The sequence below is a fragment of the Mangifera indica genome, chromosome 6 (assembly GCF_011075055.1).
Source record: "Mangifera indica cultivar Alphonso chromosome 6, CATAS_Mindica_2.1, whole genome shotgun sequence".
NCBI classification, from domain to species: domain Eukaryota; kingdom Viridiplantae; phylum Streptophyta; class Magnoliopsida; order Sapindales; family Anacardiaceae; genus Mangifera; species Mangifera indica.
In genome coordinates, this window is record NC_058142.1 from 14,809,178 (window position 1) to 14,829,977 (window position 20,800).

The 20,800-nt window shown below is 31.5% G+C and overlaps 2 protein-coding genes and 2 long non-coding RNA genes across 5 annotated transcripts in view; 1 reads left to right on the plus strand and 3 right to left on the minus strand.

Annotated features, from left to right (window-relative positions):
- LOC123218324 (putative disease resistance RPP13-like protein 1) overlaps nt 1-9,321 on the minus strand; it is a 47,435-nt gene extending 38,114 nt beyond the window's left edge. The window contains exon 1 of one of the 2 annotated variants that reach the window (XR_006502669.1): nt 8,717-9,321. The gene's annotated coding sequence lies outside the window, so the exon portion shown is untranslated. The remainder of the gene's footprint in view (nt 1-8,716) is intronic. The other variant, XR_006502668.1, reaches the window with a different exon arrangement.
- LOC123218335 lies at nt 2,475-3,480 on the plus strand. Its single transcript, XR_006502671.1, has 2 exons — nt 2,475-2,633; nt 2,947-3,480. It is a non-coding gene; the product is annotated as an uncharacterized LOC123218335 (long non-coding RNA).
- A 1,351-nt stretch (nt 9,322-10,672) lies between the features above and the next one.
- On the minus strand, nt 10,673-11,382 carry LOC123218337. Its single transcript, XR_006502673.1, has 3 exons — nt 11,348-11,382; nt 11,088-11,169; nt 10,673-11,000 (listed from the first exon to the last, which is right to left on the minus strand). It is a non-coding gene; the product is annotated as an uncharacterized LOC123218337 (long non-coding RNA).
- A 789-nt stretch (nt 11,383-12,171) lies between these two features.
- Nucleotides 12,172-16,310, minus strand: LOC123219698 (putative disease resistance RPP13-like protein 1). Its single transcript, XM_044641688.1, has 2 exons — nt 15,609-16,310; nt 12,172-15,492 (listed from the first exon to the last, which is right to left on the minus strand). The coding sequence occupies exons 1-2, from the start codon at nt 16,308-16,310 to the stop codon at nt 12,172-12,174; spliced, it is 4,023 nt and encodes a 1,340-aa protein (XP_044497623.1).
- Between the last annotated feature and the right edge of the window lie 4,490 nt (nt 16,311-20,800).

A 20,800-nucleotide genomic window follows, 5' to 3' on the forward strand; every position in this document is an offset into this window, starting at 1 on the left:
GAGACAATGTGTTTTATTTACAATTACTCGTCCACTATCCCATTTTACAATGTCATGATAATATGTTCATATTTCTCATAATTATACAAGACAAATTGTTAAGCAAGTCTCATCATTTGTGGCTCGAATTCAATTTCAACACCTCCTTTTATGTATTTCAAATGAATTTAAGCAAAGCCAATCCTCTAGGTTTTGACCTTCGCTTAGCGAAAATATTCAATTTTTCATAGAAATTATACTGCACACAATGAGCCTATTGTGTTCTCAATTTCCTCCTCGATCAACATAATTATTCATGAGAAAAAGAAAAACAATTAAGATTATCTAGATGTGACCAAGGACCCATAATAATTTAGGCGGTTGATTGAATCTATAATTACTCTTATAAGGTTGAGACTTATATTTCTTTATATTGTGAAATGTTGAAGGGTTATATTGTACTGTCACATTTAATTCTCTTAAAAAATACATAATAGTGGTATGTAATGATTATACATGTCACCTATATACAAATCAATTTGAAGTGTAATTAGAAATCTTTTATCTAAAGATAGTGAAAAGAATGACTCTTGATAGTTTTAATTATTTTCATAATCTCAACATGATTGTTGTGTTTCCTAGATAATTAGGTTCATTACAGATCTAAATGTCTTTATGTATTTACATCATTATTCTTTCCTATTATAAGGACAATATTATACAATGGTAAAAAAGATAACAAATTATATTTTCATATTATCACTCTAACAAATTCTCATCAAATTATATCAAGAACATTATAGTGGACAAAAGTTTTCAAATAGTAGGTTAAACTATTTTAAAAATTTTCATTTATTCTTGATAACTTATGTAAGACCACCCCACTGGTCTTGTATGCTTTCCTTTCAACATGTTCAATACATTACAAGAAAAAAAAAGTCTATTGACACTGTAAAGCTTGTTGTTAAGTCATTTTTCACAACATATATCATATATATATCTCATGAAATATTTTTTTTTCTTATACAAAACCGTAAGTTTCGAACTCAAACTTGTGAGCAAATACGATTGTTTAATCTTGTTATTATATCAATCAATTAACAAACTGACCATATATCCTTCCTCCTGAATAATCCAATACGCATGAGATCAATAACATAAGATCCAATCTGCAAATAATTAAAATACAACAACATGGGAGAAACAAATTCTGCATGCAGGTGGCTACAACAATGCCTGACGAGGTCTAGTTCCCTTTTGCCTTGACCTTGCAAGATGTCTTTGTAGTGTTGGGAGGTGCCAAGACGCACTAATGCAGGTAGATATGTTGTATGCTACTCTGTTAGTTATACGTTTTTCTTTATTGCCTTTTATTGTCTCATTATATAGCTTTTTGAATTTGATAACTTCAATATGAATTCAAAGATGTAATATTCGAATAGTGGGTACAAGTCGAAAGAACTCACACTCAAGAAACGTTGGTAATAAAGAAAGACTGCCTAAGTCATAAGATACGAATTGGTAATCAAGGTAGATCCGGGTCATTCTTTCACTATTCCAGCTATTCTCACGCAAAAGTTTGACATGGATTTACAATTATTCCAATAAGATTTCTTACTTCTCATGGATTTTGTTGCCACTACACCAATAATTTGACTTTGCCACAAAGGTTTTTACTATGAAAAGGACTTCAGGATACCCTGGCTCACAAACAATCCATTGAAAATTTTGTTATTCTTTCCAGAGTCAAAAGTTCGACAAGGAAAAGAACCTTTTCATATGGTGTTGAATTGATTTTCCAAACCTGTTTTGGGAACCATCACAGAATTTTGTAAGTCTTCCCTGTAAGTTGAAAATGCTTTAGTGTCTCTCCCTGGAGCCCAGACTGTGCCAAAAGATCTAATCACTGGTAGAACTGAAGCATTTAGACCTAAATTTCATTAAGATCATGAGTTGCCTAGTTTTCGTGGCGAATTTAATTTCTGTAATTTATACAATCCTTATCAGCTATGACATACCGGATACCAAGTTTATGATTCCTGTATCATCACTAGGAAAAGCTCAAATGTTTTGCTACTTCTAATACATAAAAAGCTTTGTAGATGGTTAAGGTTTCAATCTTTCTATCAGGTCTAAGACTATATCTCTGTGGTTTATTATATTACAACTAAATAAGATTACAACATGAAGCTGATCTGTTGACCTTACAATCGAAATGAGGACACTTTTATTTTATTTTTTGACTTGACTTGGTTCTTTCCTTTTACAGGTAGAGAAGATATGTAAGGTGGCAAACAAGCCTTTGGTGGTAACTTATACTGGATTAATTCAAGCTTGTTTGGACTCTGGGAACATTGAAAATGCTGCTGAGATATTCAACCAAATGAAGGATTTCTGCTCTCCGAATCTTGTTACTTGCAACATAATGCTGAAAGCTTATCTGGAAAATGGTTTCTTTGAGGAAGCAAAGAAGCTCTTCCAGCGGATGTCTGGTACCAGATGTCTACACATTCAACACCATGTTAGATGCATGCATTGTGGAGAAGAGATGGGATGACCTTGAGCATGTATATAAAAAAATGCTGCAGCATGGATTCCATTTCAATGCAAAACGCCATGTCCGAATGATATTGGATGCTTCAAGAGCTGGAAGGGTATATTCTGAGTTCTTCTCTTAAAATTAATTTCATTTCGAGTGCTTATTTATACCTGCTGCAATGGGTTTCACATAACCGATATGCCATACTTGGACACCATTTGACTAAGTCATGTAGAGCCATTGAGACGAATGTCTCCAAATTTGTGATATAATTGTCTTGATGGCATCTGTTGTTGATTTCTGTAATTATAATACAATTCAGAAAATTTCTTTATTCTAGGTTGCGAGTTTTCTGTTTTTTTTTTAAAATCATTTTTGCCCTCCATAGAAGCTATGAAATCACTGTTTCTTGCTATTTCTGCTGAAAGGTAGAGCTACTGGAAACAACTTGAAAGCACCTTGAGCAGGCGAACCGGGTACCCCCACCTCCTCTCATCAAAGAGTGGTTTCGAATCTTTGTCGAGAAAGAAGACTACATTTCTGCTCTTTCTTGTATAACCAGTCATCCAGTTAGTGATCTGCCAGAGTTTTCCAAGACTGAATGGAAGAATTTATTCAAAGAAAATTCTCAAGGTTTGAAGGATGATTCTTTTGTTCACTTAATACACGAGGCAAGTATCCAAACCACCAGAATTGATTCAGCGAATTCAGTTTTGCATAATCTTATATCATCCTGCAAAGAATTTTTGAGGACTCACGCCAGAGCTCCTAAAATGATAGATGGACAAACTCTTAATGCAAGTGCCCGAAATAATTTTTTTTTTTGGTTGTGTGTTTCACTAAGTATATTGTATCCACATATTCAATTAGTTATTCAGTCAGGAGATGAATTGTATTGAAAGGCCTTCGAATAAGTCTTAAATTTATGAGCAATCAACATGGAAATTATGTTTATTTGTTTCGATAATGTTTTCCAATCGAATAATGTTATGTGTACATATTTTTAAATACATAATTATGTATTCAAATGATATATTATTGTGTGATTGGATTACACTCAATTGCATAATAATACATTATTTAGATATCCAATTGAATATTTAAAAATTAGGAGTACTGTTTTATTATTTCAAAATATGCCAAAATACTTATTTTCATTTAAGGTTTAGTCTATTAACAAAGTTTCATAAATTAATTTTGAAAATTTTAAATATTCAATCGCTATTTACTCATGTTAGTATTTTCTTGTTAATTTAATTTTAAATTATGAATTTACCCTTTTTTGAATATAATGAAAAATATTAGACATGGCAGTTCATGTCAATAGGTTGTGTTTGTGTTATGTTAGTTGGGGTTTCATGTTAGCAACATTAAATTCTAATTCGATCCAAATTAGAATTGTATTAAAATTTTTTAACCGTAACTCAATCTGTTAATATTCAAGTTAACTTGATCCGACCCAAATTGACCTGAAATTATATATTGTTTTCACTTTTCAAAATGTTTTTATTATTTTAATTTTTTTCACTAAATTACCCCAATATACTATTAATAAAACGTATAATATAACTTTTTGTTTTATTAACAAATTTTCTAAAAATTTATATACTAAAATATTTAAAATACACCAATAATTCGATTAATAAAATCAAATTCTTACTACTTAGTGATAAAATAAAATTTTTAAATATGAGTAATTATAATTATACAAATATGCAATTATATATCATTTGTAAATATTTTTCATTCTTCCTATAAAGATACAATATATAATTATAAGAGTAAGAACTTTAAAAAGACGTTTATAATTTGATAAACTATATTAAATTCTTACTATTTAATAATAAAATATAAATATTTAAATAAAAATAAATAATAATAAGAGTAATTATAATTATATCAAGTTACAACTATATACAATATATAAAGATTTTAACTGCTGTTAATATTTTTTTTTAACATTTTTATAATTTATCTCTAACAAATTCTATTAAAATAATATCTCTCCAAAATATTTGAGTTAGTTCAGATTGTGTCAAATTACTTTTGTATGAATCCAAACACTACTTGATTTAATTTTATATCGTATCGGATTGATTCAAAATAAATTTTATGTTAAAAAACTCAATCTTAACCCGATATTTTTTATATTATGTTGAATCAAATTAACGGATCGTATTGAAAATTTTCAACCCTAAAAAAAGATTTCTCATAAATAAAATTTATTCAAATGCAAATTATGCAACCACAACACATTCATAGCCGACAAACTAATTTTCTCCATCTTCAGTCTAAGAATCATCTGAGGCAGGGACAGACATCTGAGATCTTGTCAGACAGAGAGAGAGAGACATCTGAGCTCTTTATAGCCAGCAAAGCATTTCTTTGCTTTGTTTTTAGACTTGGACCTCCCTCTACCTTGATTGCTTCCATCCCTTTTCTGGTTCTTTTCGAATCTTCCCCAAACATTAAGACTTTCACCATCAGTGTGAGACTTTTCAAATGTCTTAAAAGTCATTATTCTTTGCAACTATGGCCGTAACCACCTCTTCAAGCTTAAGTGATTGTCTTCCATATTTTAAAATGTCAACAAAAAATGTATAAGCTTTAGTAAAGGAATTTAACAGTTCAACAATCTGGTCATCATCAGTAACCACGACTGGCATAATCTGTAAATTTTATTTTCCTAAACTCATCCATATTATCAATAAGAAATTTTTGCTCGACCATTTTAAATGCAAATAACCTTTGTTTTAGAAGCAATATGTTAGGGACAACTTTAGACATATACAATGAATCTAACTTGCCCCAAATACGAGCTATAGAAGTCTCTTTCATTACTTCACGAAGGACTTTGTCTCCCAAACCAGGAATCAAAGAAATATATACCTTATCCATAGACTCCTTCTCCTCATCTTTAATCGTGTCTGGCATTTTAACTTCACCTTCCGGCACTAAGGCTATACCTTCTTTGATGAGAATAGCCTTCATCTTTATTTTCCAAAGCCCAAAATCGTTTGATCCCATAAAATCGTTTAAACTTAGACATCTTTGAAGATGATGTTTCTCTCTGAACTTGATGGTTGATGGTTTTAGTTTGAGAAATGAGCCTACATTGGCTTTGATACCAATTATTGAAATTGTAACATGAGTAATACCAAGCAGAGCAACAAGATAATGAAGAAACAAAGATAAATTTGAAACAAACAATAAGGGGATTAGTATTTATAGTGGTTCAGCTATCATTTTGATAACCTATATCAACTCTTAGGGTAACCAAAGAGATTTCCATTAAAAATTAAGAAGAAAATTACAGTGAATATACGATAGAAAAATGCTCTACAAAACACTCAAGCTCCTTATCCTCACCATGTCTTTTTCTTCTTGATCACTCCTCACCCTCATCTACCCATACAATCAAAAGAATATTTTTAGATACTTTGCTAAAAACTAGCTCAGAAAATAGATTGTTTTCTTATCCTTTCGGTTGATTATTATGATAACATGGAGTCTCCTTTCACTACAACAAAAAGAGTTTTTAGTAGTATTTTTATAATTTTTAATAGCATTTATAAATGCCACTAATATTTTTACTAACATTATTGCAAATGTCGCTGAATCCAGTGTCACTGAGCGGCAATTATTTGTAGCGTTTGATTAAATATAGCTTTAATAATTGATTAAATATAGCTTTAAATGATTAATCAATTCATACTATGTAACCTTTAAAAAAAAAGAGAAGAGAAAACTATAAAGGATGATTTAAAAAAACTACAACAATTCAATTTATATTATTTTACTCAAAATGAAACAATTCTTATGAGAATACCATAAATTATATGGGACAATATTCTAGATAGAAAGACAATGTTCAATAGGGCTAAATAAATCTTCTACAACGGTGCCACATACATTTTATAAAAAAAGAAATTATATCAAAATCAATACATTATTTTTCAATTAAATAATTTTATTAAATTATTCATCAACCTAACTACTTTCAAATTTGAATTGCTAATCTGTAAATGAATGGATGCCACCTCATCAAGTGATTTAATAATTCGTTAACATATACATTCATTGAAACTGGGATAGGTTTTAGATATTGAAATGATATTGTAACTACTAAACATACCCTTGTTTTGTGTATGATTATTTGTTTTATTGATTTGACATACCCTCTAATTTGTTCATGAGTGACAAGTCTTAAATAGTAGAACTAATTAACTTCAAGCATTTAGATTACATATAATATCGAAGCAAGAAAAATCCAAGCTTGTGGTAGCGAGAAGCTGAACTTCCATTCAAAATAAGAATCCCCTGTCATTTGTTTCCACATAATTCGACTGCAAGATGCTTGCAATGATACCATCATCATATCCTCTATATGGGGATAAGCTTCACTTGCGGGTGAGGGAGCACGGTGCGTTTTTGTGTCATCGAAACATCCTAAAACTAGCACAAAATGTTTTGGGAAAAATAAAAAAAATTAAAACACATTTTAGGAAAAGAAATTATTTTCCTTATTTTTAATCTACTATAATTTTTATTAGCTTCATTTTTAGGAAGATTAATTAAATTAGCTTGCACCAATTTCTTTTCTGTAAATCATGCTGTTTAAGTTGTATGTTCTTGTGAAAAATGAAATCTGTAGTTGTGGATTGGTCAAATTGGGATTATTTTGTATTACTTTCTTCTCTTGTGTGATCTGAAATGCAGAGCATAACTTTTTATTAGTGCCTCTGCTCTCTTCTCAATAGCTGAAATTTCTGGTGGTCATAATTCTACAAATTTTGTTTGATTCTTGCATCTTTACTGTATTCTTATTCTTTAACAATACCTTGAAACTCCAGACAATCACTCTTCACAAGAGTGTATACATTTGAAGAGGAGAATATGAACAGATCCATTTTCTTTGGATAAAGAAACTGCTTCTGTTGTGGTGCCTTTGGAAGTTTGTGATATGGTTTTGGTTGTTCAGCTTAGACTGAGTAAGGGAAATTTGTCTCTCACTTCACTCTCAAACAAAGTCATCAAAACATAAATTAAGTGCAGAAAATAAAGAAGACACAAGTATTTTTACATGGTTCAGCTAAGATATATCTTAGCCTACATCCATGGGACCATGTCCGGCTCAAATCAAATCACTAAGCTAAAATTCAATTGTCAGTTACAAAGTTGAAATCAAAAACATAATGCAAAGACTTACTTTTTACTAAATTACTTCTTAAACTCACTTACTTTCAGTTGCTAATACCCATATCTAAAATACATCGAGTATCTTCTTCAGGTTGTTCAAACTCTTCTTAAACTCTAAGTTAAAATCCTTTCATTTGTTGGTCTTGAACTTCCTTCAAGTACCAACCATAGAGTTGTATCCCACGATATGAAACAACCTAGCAAACCTGTAAGAGAAAGAGTAGAAAATTAGAGAACAAAAATGCAAAACAAGCTATCCAAAATAACAAATGACCTAAGCACATAAAAAACTCACTCAAATTTAAGTAGGAGACAAGTTTCATATTCAGGTCAGGAAGAACTCAAATAACGCTTGTATATAATTTCAACAATACACCTAGACAACAAATAACAATTTTGAATACAGATAAAGAAGATGAAAGTTGCACTTAAATGGAAAATCAACATCCAGATGATCACACAAAATGCAATCATGTCCGCACATATAGCATAATAATTGTGTGCACATCAAAACAAGATGTGAACAATAAAAGTTCATAGTTTGCCAAATTCTTACAGCCTACTTATGCTGCTCTGTTGCCACAATTTTTCAGCCTTCAAATTCCTGCTACATATGGTGCAATGGTGTGACAATAAGATTTACTACATATCCAGGAAGCCCTCTCTAAAATTTTGGAATCTTTGAATCATAATCACTTTCAATCCACCCTAACAACAAAATGGACCGATTACCTGGTAACCAAAGATTATGAAGGAATTTAAGCGAATATATGAAGGAATTACCTTTTAATGCAAAAAAAAAAAGAAGCTGAAAAATCCTTCAAGGTAAAACCTTGAGCGAACTTCTGCCTCCAATTGTTTCTTCATGTTGTCATCATAATTGTAGAATAACGACTTATAATTTATTGAAAATTATGTTATGATAACAAACCTGGATTTGAATGAAACAGGATATAAAATACATTATCAATATAAAAAGCTATGGATAAAACCACATACCTTGAATTGAATGAAACAGAGATGATTATCTGACTTCATGCTTCGATTACAATTAATTCAAACCAATTATTCCTCCTTTGAATTGAAGACGAATTTAAAATCGATTCGAACTCTAGGGATGTGAGCAATCTTTGAGCAATACTTCCCTTTACCTCTCCTCCAATGTTTTATTATCAATGGACATCCACTAATTTCTATGTCCAGCAGTGAGGGTGGCGGGCTTGTGAGGGATTTGAGCTTTGGGCAATCGGAAATCCACAAGGTTTGAAGAGAAGTAAGATTTCTCAGGCATGAAACTGATTCGAGCTTTGGGCAATCGAAAATCCTCAAGGTTTGAAGAGAAGTAAGATTTCTCAGGCATGCAACTGATTTGAGCTCTGGGCAATCGGAAATCCACAATTCTTCAAGGGTGTAATGGCTTCCAAACCTGGAATTGATTTGATCTTTGGCCAATTGCTAATACTGAAGCTTTTAAGTGATTTAAGGCTTCCTAGTTCTGGAATTGAGTTAAGATTTGAATTCTCAATTTCCAAACTTTTAAGAGAGGTGAGTGTGCCCAAGTCTGAAATAGATCTAAACAGTGACAAATTAAAGATGTCCAAATCTTCAAGAGAACGGGGCATTCGCTGGTCCTCTGATAGAATATATTGTTTGAGTGTGTTAGGATATATTATTTTGTCAAGATATATACTGTTTGTTTGATTGTCAGTTGATAAACCAAGTTTGTTGAATGCACACTTTATTATAGTTAAAAAGTTGTATTTTTACTATTTTTTTAAAGAAACGTAGGTTGTTGTATTTTTTTAGAAAAAAATATCAAATATTTTTTTATACTTATGTATTCTCCCAAGTTTTTGTTTCCTATATTTTGAGAAAATAAGTTTCAATGTTTCAATTTCCATGTTTCTTTCCCCCGCTACAGAGCTTGCAGGACATTTACTTGAATCACGTTGGAGAACTGGCTACAAAACTTGTCATGCCTCAATGCTTTCAACACTATTAAAATGGTAATGACTTAATGACAAGCCAAATAGGCACTGTTTATCCTGCTGATAACATTAATTGTTCACCCCTCTATTGATAAAGTGTTCACCTGGCCAACAATATTCCAATGTCACTGTATATCAATTCAAATGAGGTCAAACTTGAGCTTTAGTTAGATACTATGGCTTCGGTCCAAACTCGAGTCACCCATAGGTTTGGTTTAGTTCAAGTCAAATCGGCCCCTACACATAAGATGTTCTCGCAAGTATTTATAATCATTGTGAATCATCATAATTCATGTATATAGCTAGATGTTTTATACCATTGTGTCACGTGGATCTATTACATTCTTGGTGCATGATCTTAATTTGCTTAATTTATGTCTAGTATGAGAATTTGTTCGACATTGAAATACAGATGACATAGTATAGATGTTTTATTAGCTTCATTTTTAGGAAGATTAATTGAATTAGCTTGCACCAATTTCTTTTCTGTAAATCATGTTGTTTGAGTTGTATGTTCCTGTGAAAAATGAAATCTGTGGTTGTGGATTGGTCAAATTGGGATTATCTTGTAAATTTAATTACTTTCTTCCCCTGTGTGATCTGAATGCAGAGCATAACTTTTTATGAGTACCTCTGCTCTATTCTCAACAGCTGAAGTTTCTGGTGGTCATAATTCTACAAATTTTGTTTAATTCTTGCATCTTTACTGTATTATTATTATTCAACAATACCTTGAAACTCCGAACAATCACTCTGCGCAAGAGTGTATACATTTGAAGAGGAGAATATGAACAGATCCATTTTCTTTGGATAAAGAAACTGCTTCTGTTGTGGTGCCTTTGGAAGTCTGTGCTATGGTTTTGGTTGTTCAGCTTAGACTCAGTAAGGGAAATTTGCCTCTCACTTCACTCTCAAACAAAGTCATCAAAACACAAATTATGTGCAGAAAGTAAAGAAGACACGAGGATTTTTACATGGTTCAGCTAAGATATATCTTAGCCTACATCCATGGGACCATGTCCGGCTCAAATCAAATCACTAAGCTAAAATTCAATTGTTAATTACAAAGTTGAAATCAAACACATAATGCAAAGACTTACCTTTTACTAAATTACTTTTTAAACTCACTTACTTTCAGTTGTTAATACCCATATCTGAAATATATCAAGTATCTTGTTCAGGTTGTTCAAACTCCGCTTGAACTTTAGGTTGAAATCCTTGCATTTGTTGGTCTTGAACTTCCTTCAAGTACCAACCATAGGGTTGTATCTCACGATATGAACAATCTAACAAACCTATAAGAGAGAATAGAAAATTAGAGAACAAAAACACAAAACAACCTACCCAAAATAACAAATGATTCAAGCATAAAAATAACTCACTCAAATTTCAGTAAGAGACAAGTTGTACATTTAGGTCATGAAGAACTCAAATCAACGCTTGTATATGATTTCAACAATATACCTAGACAATAAATAACAATTTTGAATTCAGATAAAAGAAGATGAAAGTTGCACTTAAATGGAAAATCAACATCCAGATGCACACATATGCAATCATGTCCACGCATATAGCATAATAATTGTGCGCACATCAAAACAAGATGTGAACAACAAAAGTTCATAGTTTGTCAAATTCTTACAGCCTACATATGCCGCTCTGTTGCCACAATTTTTCAGCCTTCAAACATCACAAGACGATTATGGTGCAATGGTGTGACAATAAGATTTACATATCCAGGAAGCCCTCTCTGAAATTTTGGAATTTTTGAACCATAATCACTTTCAATCCACCCCAAAGACAAAATTGATCGATCATCCTATGAAGGAATTTAAGCGAATATATGTATTAATAATTGCTAAATATTGGAATTTGAATTGAAAACTTTCTTCAATTACCTTTCTATGCAGGAAAAAAAAAAAAAAAAGCTGAAAAATGCTTTGAGGTAAAAACATGAGCGAACTTCTGCCTCCAATTGTTTCTCCATCTCAATGGAGGATATATAACAAATGTAAATCATAGAAAAATGAAAATTTCAAAACTCATGCTTAAAAAAACTCCAACATGTCTTATCTATTTGGATATATATATATATCCATAATTACACATTATATGGACCTGTGTTATATTATTCACGTAAGAGAAAATAAAGATAGATTCAATAGATATGATGCAAAGATTGATTCAATAATTGCAAATACTGGAATTTGAATTGAGAACTTTCTTCAATTACCTTTTTGTGCACCAAAAAAAGTTAGTATCCTAATAGACTACTCCTCCAACTTTGAATTCAATCAACGCTTCACTTGCTTCCTGCTATAGAAAACATAAAATTCAGGCAGACCACTTGTTCCAAGAGACTAAACATGATCTTATCTATTTGGATATATATATATATATCCATAATTACACATTGTATGTATTAAAATCATTATTATTGAAGTTAATCATAATTACACATTGTATCTACTCCTTTGAATTGAAGACGATTTTTCCATTGATTTGAACTCTAGGGATGTGAGCAATCTTTGAGCAATACTTCCCTTTACCTCTCCTCCAATGTTTTATTATCAATGCACATCTGCGAATTTCTAATTCCAGAAGTGAGGGTGGCGGGCTTGTGAGGGATTTGAGCTTTGGGCAAATGAAAATTCTCAAGGTTTGAAGAGAAGTAAGATTTCTCAGGCCTGCAACTGATTCAAGCTCTGGGCATCCAGAAATATCCAATTCTTCAAGGGTGTAGTGGCTTCCAAAACCTGTAATTGATTTGATCTTTGGGCAGTTCAAAATACTGAAGCTTTTAAGTGATACAAGGCTTCCTAGGTCTGGAATTGAGTTGAGATTTGAATTGTGAATCTCCAATCTCTTAAGAGAGGTGAGTGTGCCCAAGTCTGAAATTGATCTGAACGGTGCCAAAGTAGAGATGACCAAATCTTCAAGAGAACGGGGCATTTGTTGGTCCTCTGATAGAATTAACTCCGGATCTTCAAATCCACTGACATTAAGACTTTTAAGAGAGGTGAGTTTGTGCAACCCCCATCTAATTAGTGTCTTACTCAGTTCAGCATCTCCAATGATATAGAGATAGGTTAGGCTAGTTGGAATACCTTCTATCGGCAATGACACTGAACTATCCCATATCTCTAAGTTTTGAAGACTAGTAAGATTCTGTATGCCAAACAAATCAAGATTTTGAAGACAAAATAAACACATTCTTTTAAGACACGATCTATTGTGTAATGCCTCTTCTATTGACTTCAGCCTTGGACAATTCCCAATATCGAGGTCTTCAAGTTTTTTAAGTAGGCACCTGCTTCTTGACGATAATGTTGTGAGATTTATACAATTTTCAACGATCAGTCGTTTGAGTGTGTTAGGCAACAATCCTTGTGATAATAGATGCATGAGAGATTCGCAACTGTAAATCTTTAAGGATTCAAGAAGAGTAGAATTGATACCTTCCAAATGTTGTAATTTCTTACACTTTGATATCTCCAATTGTTTTAGTGACCAAGGCAGAGTGTTTCTAGCGATGAATAATAAAGAATCACACTTGGCAATCATCAACCTTTCAATGTTGTTTTGCTTCAATCTTTTTGGTAAAGATTTTAGAGCCTTGCAATTGGTAATATTAAGTTCTCTCAAATTAGGAAGAAAGATGGCATTTAGAAATGAAATACTGCAATTTGTTATACTTAAGCTTTTAATAGAGGTGAGGCTATGACTCCATTTTAGCGGCTTCTCCACACAATTGAAATTTTGACACAACCAATTTTCATCCTCTAAATCTGCAATATTTTGAAGAGATTCAGACATAAAGGACATGATCTCATTAGTAGAACTACTAGTAGGCACCACTTCCTTACACTCATTAATACTGAAAATGGTGAGCTTTAGAAAACTTGAAAATGAAACTATCCACTTTGCACACTTCTTAATCACGAGTTCTTCCAATGAAGGAAGATGATGGTGCAATTCTACAATAAGTTCAGGACATTCAATAATTAAGAGCTTACGAAGTTTAGGGAATCTTTCAACATTCTCATTTTCTCCTTTTGTGTCCCAATATCGACATTTTTGCAAATCCTGAAAACAAAGAATCTTCAATGAATTGAAAGGACTTTGCATGTCTATTCTTTCCAGTTTTGGCATGTTTATGATTTTTAACTCTTTAAGTGAGCTCAATAGGCTTTGAGAAGGCAAGCTTGTGCAATTTTCACAATTTTCTAAGCTAAGGACCATCAATTTAGAGAGTGATGATGAAGTGCTTAACCAAGATGGAAATTCTAAACCACCATAGGATTTAATTGTTAGTTCTTCTAGATTGCTATGAGGTTTCAACATCTCAAGAACATCTTTTTCTTCTCCCTCATTTCGTGGGACATCAAATTGAGACCCCCACTCTAATGACAACACTTTTAAATCTCTTTTGATGTTTAATATAAGCTCGTCTATTTGCTTTGCATTCTCTAATTTTAAAATGCGAAGCTCACCTTTAAGAAAATTCAAGCTCTTCAAATCTTCTAAATTACAACTCGATTCTTTGCCAACTATAAAATTAGATAGCATTCGAAGATTTTTCAATTCCTTCATTTTGGATGGCATTTCTTTCAATGAATTTTGACCACTTATATCAAGATGATATAGATTGGTCAAATATCTCATGTTAGAAGGTAACTTCATAAGACAAGAACATTTTTTTAATAGCAAAGTTTGCAAGTTCAATAAAGAGCATGTTGATTCAGGCAAACATTTAATCTTAGTGTAAGAAATGTTGAGATACCTTAGATGCATCAAATCTCCAATTGAATCAGGTAAATGAGTGATGTTGTACCGATCAAAAGACAATACTCTCAACTTCTTTAATTTTGGCAACAAATCAAAAATAACCTTGGCACTTATAAATTGTTCTCCATAATAGGAAGACCTCATGAACAGCGGCAAGAATGTTCTTAGACTCTTAAGTTTTTCCAAGCCTTTGAATCTGTCTTCTCCCTCTATTCCACAAGGAATATAAGAAAAATGACGAATCCTTTCAGTACATTCTGGTAGCTTGATAGTGGCTTGCTCGGAACTTAAATTGAATTCTTTAGAAACAGATTTAGCTAGATTATGAACAAGGTCATGCATTACATATGCAGAATCAAAATTACTTGATTTTTGAAAGAGTGACCTTGAACATAAATCACGAAAATACTGACCTGTCTCATCCAGTTGCTCATTAGTTGGTTGAACAATACCTTCTGCCATCCACAAAAGTACAAGTTCCTCCTCCTTGAACTCATAGTCTTCCGGGAAAATCGCACAGTAAGCGAAACATCTTTTTAAATGAGGAGGGAGATAAAGATAACTTAACTTTAATACGGGAAGAACGTCATTTTCATATGAATTCCATATTTTGTTGTCCAGTATTTTTTCCCAAGTAGCAATCGGCTTCGAGAATAGGAGACCACCGAGGGTCCTTGCTGCCAGAGGCAGGCCACTACACCTTTCAACGACCTTTTCATAAATTGTCTCTGTAATTTGATCTGCATAAGCAGTCGTACCAGCTGCAAGTGCATGCTCCTGAAACAAGGATTTACAAGCTTCATTGGATAAAATCGGTAAATGATAAGTATCCGAGCATCTTATTGTTTTTGCAACATTTTCATCGCGTGTTGTGACGATCATCGTGCTTCCGGGTGCACCAGCTTTGAAAGGAGACGTTAGCTTTTCCCATTCGTTGTAATTCTTCACCTCCCAAACATCGTCTAATACTATCAAGAATTTTTTCCCACTCACGGCCTTCTGCAGTTCAACTTGCACTCCATTTAAATCACTTGGAATGGGGAACGTGGGGCCTTTTAATGACCCAAGGAGACTCTTTGAGATGGCTAAATATCGAAATTGGTTGAAACACAGACCCAAGCTTTTTCCTCAAACTTGAAGCCTTCCGGTTCCTTGTGATTGTACACCTCTCGAGCAATTGTAGTCTTGCCGATCCCTCCCATGCCGACTATGACTATCACTCGAAAGTTGTTACCACAAGGTAGATCGCTTTTCACCATCGCAACTAGTTTGGCTTTATCTTCATCTCTGCCGTGAACAAATTTTTCATGCGGCACGCTTGAAGTTTCCTCTGGTTTTTGCGGTGTGACATTACTTGGTGTTACTCCAGAAAGCTCTTGCATAACTGATCTTTGCTGGCGGAGTTGTTCCAACCGATTATTGATCTTTTTGATCTTGGAGCCAATTTTAACATTGAAAAAGGGGCCAGGAAAATTATCACAGAGGAACCTCGATCCGTTGCTAGAGCTTGCCTGCTGTTCTACCTTGAGCCTGCGTCGCAAAGCTTCATAGGCAAACTCATCCAGCACGTCTTCTGCATCATAAGCCCAGTGTTGAAGATTGACAAGCCACTCTTTTAAGGCCCCATCCATCACTTGTATGTCTTTTGCACGGTCAAGCAGATCTTTAATCATTCCCAACTTTGTTTTGAGCTCATCCAGTACTGAATCTACCCCTCCAACAAGTTGCCTGGCAAATCCCCGCACCTCATCAGACCCCAATACATGAAACAACCTCTCGAAGAGTTGAGAGACAAGGGGGTCAATCAAAAATTCCATGGAAGAAAGGAATTAGGATGATTAGAACAAGAGAATTACAGATGAATATGAGCGCAATTAGCCAAGAGAAATTGGTTACTTTTCTCTAGTGGAGCTAACATATTTTAGAAGGAACATGTGGGAACCAGTCAAATAATTAATTTATTTTCAACAAGTTAGGTAGGAGGATGTGCAATTCAACCATTGATATATTAATAAAGAAAACCACAACTTTTATTGGAGTCCACATGCCACGTAATTTGTGGAGTCCACACGGCTTCCACTAATACATACCATTGCCATGTGGGCTCTAACCACATAGCATGTGGGCAATAGTTATATTATAAATAAGTATTGAATGATACCATTTAATCAAATCATACCAAAAAGATAAGGATCATCCTAATCTTTACTTAAATGAATAGTTATTAAAATTAAAAGATTAAAAAAATTAATTTTTTATTTAAATAAAAATTTTATTTTTTTGATTATAATAATCAAACGTAACAGATGAATAGATATTAAAATTTTTTAAAAATTAATAAAGATTATTTTGAATCTTCATTATATTTTAAATGAAAATAAGTCTTTTAATCAAAAACATAAGGTTAAGATCAAAAGCAAGATGGAGACCCACTTTTGGAGTCTACACAGCCATGTGATTGTGAAGTCCACATGGCTTCCATTAATAAATATCATGTAATATAAAATTTAATATATGATTTAAAAAAGTTAAATTTTTTATACAAAATATGACACATGACTCCATTATTGTGATCCTAATCTTTTTGGTACAATATGATTAATTGGCTTTATCATTCAATACTTATTTATAATATAATTATTGTCAACATGTTATGTGGTTTTCTTTGTTAATATATCAATGGTTGAATTTCCCATCCTCCTACCTAAAATATTTTAGAGCCAGCTAGACCTCTCACTACCTGTGTCTTAGAGTGAAATTTTTCAGCACTATCAGAGCGAAGTAACCAATTTCTCTTGGCTAATTGCGGTCATATTCCAAAATGGTAAATAAATGATTTTATTAAGATTTCAGTATTATCCCAAATTGATCATTTAGGGGATGAAACTCTAATTTCATCCAACAAAATTTAACATTTATATTTATGGATGATTTTTGTTTTGTTTTGGAATGAACATTTTAGCACTAACTTCATCTTCATCTTAATCTTAATCCTTTGTTTTTTTATCAAACAGTTTATTCATGTTATTTAATTGAGAAATTATAATGAAATTCCAAAACTTTCAAAAATCTAATTTAAATATGTAGTTTATATATTTATTAATTAGTCTCCTATTTAAAGTTAGAAAATAAAAAAAAAAATTTAACTTATATTTTATTTACATTTCTAGTGGTAATTAAAGTGTATATATAAATTGATATGTTAAAATATGATTAGATAATTTAAATGTTTATTATAAAAATTATCTTTTGAACAGATAATTGTATTACATAAGTAGAGAAGGGGTCAAATGATATTCCCACCCAAGGTTTGTTGAATTCCCAAATTAGTATCAGTTAAATATTAAAAACTCAAACTCTTACCTATGAACTGTTAAAATTAACTGAATCAGTTAGTTATAGAGGTAAAATAATTATTAACTAATATATTAAAATAATAAAAATTTATCTTATTTCCTCCGTGGTTTAGAAAACTAATAATTTTTCCTAGGATTAAGTTTTGAAAAATCACATTTTCCCCATAGGGCTTCATTTTCAACCTACGTTTCTCCAGTGATTGAAATTCAGCATAACCTCTCTTCTTCGCTGCCTAACTCCCATTGATCATGTCTCCCATCGCCATTTTTGTCTCTAGATGAACACGAATCATTCTTAATTTAAAAAGAGCTTCAAATTTTGAATTGAGACCATCGATCAATCTAATCAATTAGTACTAAAGAGAGACCAAAAACTAGCACCATTGAGAAAGATGTACACGCCAGTGAAGAGAGTCAGACGTTGTGTGAGAACCTGGAGGAAAGCATGGCACAAAATTGGAGAGATAAAAGACATGACAACGACAAGACAACAAAAAGTCATATTATGAAGGCATTGGAAGGGGGCCCAAACTCTAGAGAGAAAGAAAGGCTGACAAATAGGTATTTGAGTTTTTAAAAGTTTTTTTTGTTAACCTAGGATCCCACCCATGTTTTGTTGAATTGGTAAATTTGGAATACAATGACCAAATTCATAATTATTGTATCAAATAATAAAATAATTTGAATTTTATTTATATATTTTTTATAAGAAAATAAAACTATATTTAAGCTTTTTTAATGATTTATTAGGTCCTAATCGGACTTAAATAAAGATTTTGTACAATAATTATTTTATTTATCAATAAGGGTAAAAGAGTAAGTCCCACCCAAAGTTTGATGTATTAACAGAATTTGTTAGAAAAAAGGGCATACAATACAAGTAAATTTATATGTTTAAAAGTTGAGCTGCTGAAAAAGCAAAGAAAAAGTCAAAAAAATATTTGTTTTTTAAGGAAAGGGCATGCAATTAATGTGGGTGGCTGGAAACAGGAAATTTTTTTACATAATCCGTTTTGGTTGCGACACTTGGCAATTAAAGAAGTTCTTTTTGGCGCGTTATTAAACCAAACGGGTTTAGGGGGTCTAAGCCAATAGAATTTTGACACATGAAGGTTCTTTTAGTCATTTCATGAAAATAAATATAAATCTTTTATTAAGTAAAGAAGCACGAAAGGTGGGAATGAGAGATTATACAAACTCATAACAGAATGGTGGAAAGGCATTAGTAAGGTCTCATGGAATGGGTCATCTATATGTGTTGGAAGGAAGTAGTATTCGTAATTAGAGTTAAATTCAAATTGAATTAGTTTAGGTTTAAAAATTGACTCAATTTAATTCGATCTAATTTGATTTTGTTTACTTCAAATATGAACTAAATATAATTATTAATATCTTATGATATAATACGATATATATGAAAAACAATAAATATTATAATTAATACAATATAATGAATATATTATATAATACAATAAATATATCATATGATATTATAAATATTACTAATATAAATCGATACACTTTTTAGAGAAAATAATGATATAGTAGAGGGTGTATGTGAAAATTTTTAAAGGTGTTTGTTATGTTTTCCAAAATGATAACATGTTAAATATATTTTTTTACTATTTTGTTAATATTCTTATTATTTTATTTTTTAAATATTATATCATACAATATAATATTCGATATATAATATATAAAATTAAGTTTTACGTGATCCGTTTTGGTTGCGACACTTGGCAACTAAGAAATCTTTTTTGACCCGTTATTAAATCTAACACGATTCAGGTAGTTTAAGCCAATAGAATTTTGGCGCATGAAGGGTTTTTTAGTCATTTCATGAGAATTAGTATAAATCTTTTATATATTTTTTTTTTGTTTTTTAACTTATTAAGCCAATAGAATTTTGACACATGAAGGGTCTTCAACCATTTTATTGAGCGATCGTTCTTGCGTGAGTGCAAGCAAAAATGGGCGAAGGGACATTCATCACATGTTTATGAAGAAAAGAAGCACAAAAGATGGGAACGAGAGATTATACAATAATGATTTTAAAATTAGATTGGATTAGTTGGTTTAATTGGTTGAATCAAAAATTGACTATAAGTTCAGTTTAATTAATATAAAAAATTGATTTTACTATTAACTTGATCAAACTCTATTAAAAATTAGATTTGATTGGATGACAGGTCAAAATTATGTTTAACTACCAAAATTAATACTCAAAATGATTTTTATCTCGATCCGGTTTTAAAAACCTTAGGTGGATATATAATTATATAATTTGATGGTATTTCTTTTTTTTTTTGAAAGATTTTTCTTCTTCATTAGTAATTCAATCAAGTTGAGATTAATTTTGAATTAACTATTTTAGATTGGAGTCAAGTTTAAGGTAACTTTTATTCAGATTTAGTTTGGTTGGAATCCACCCCTAATGATAACTTTCAAATCTATGAGACATCAATTATTTGGTGAATGCACTTTTGAATTTAAAAATGGTGAGTGATAACTCCGAGACCCATGAAACATTAGTTGCTTGGACAAATGCTCGATTCAATATGAACTTTAGATTATGGTAGAAATGATGGTTTGAGTAAATAGTAATAGTTGACATGTCATTATGTAATTAAATGATTCAATTATTTTCTTAATTTATAATTTAAGATCATTCAATCACATTATAATATATCAAATTGCTTATATTTATTCACATCCAATTGCTTGTAATAAAACATTATTATTGAGAAGGTTGGACTTAGCTCGAGCTTGACTACTATCTATCTTTTAAACGAAACTATTTTTAAAATTTTTTTAAATGATTTATTGTGTCCTAATTGGACTTAAATATAGAATTTGTATACATAATTAATTTTTAATCAGTAATATTTCTTCTTTTTATAAAAAAAAAAACATTAATTTATCTGTTAATTAAAATAAATATAAAATTAATT

Excerpts from the sequence above, each read along its gene's own strand:
- LOC123219698 (XM_044641688.1), bottom strand. The coding sequence starts at position 16,310 with ATGGAATTTTTGATTGACCCCCTTGTCTCTCAACTCTTCGAGAGGTTG. Across the intron at positions 15,493-15,608 it reads AGTTTGAGGAAAAAGCTTGG|AAGGCCGTGAGTGGGAAAAA; the intron begins GTCTGTGTTTCA and ends GTTGAACTGCAG.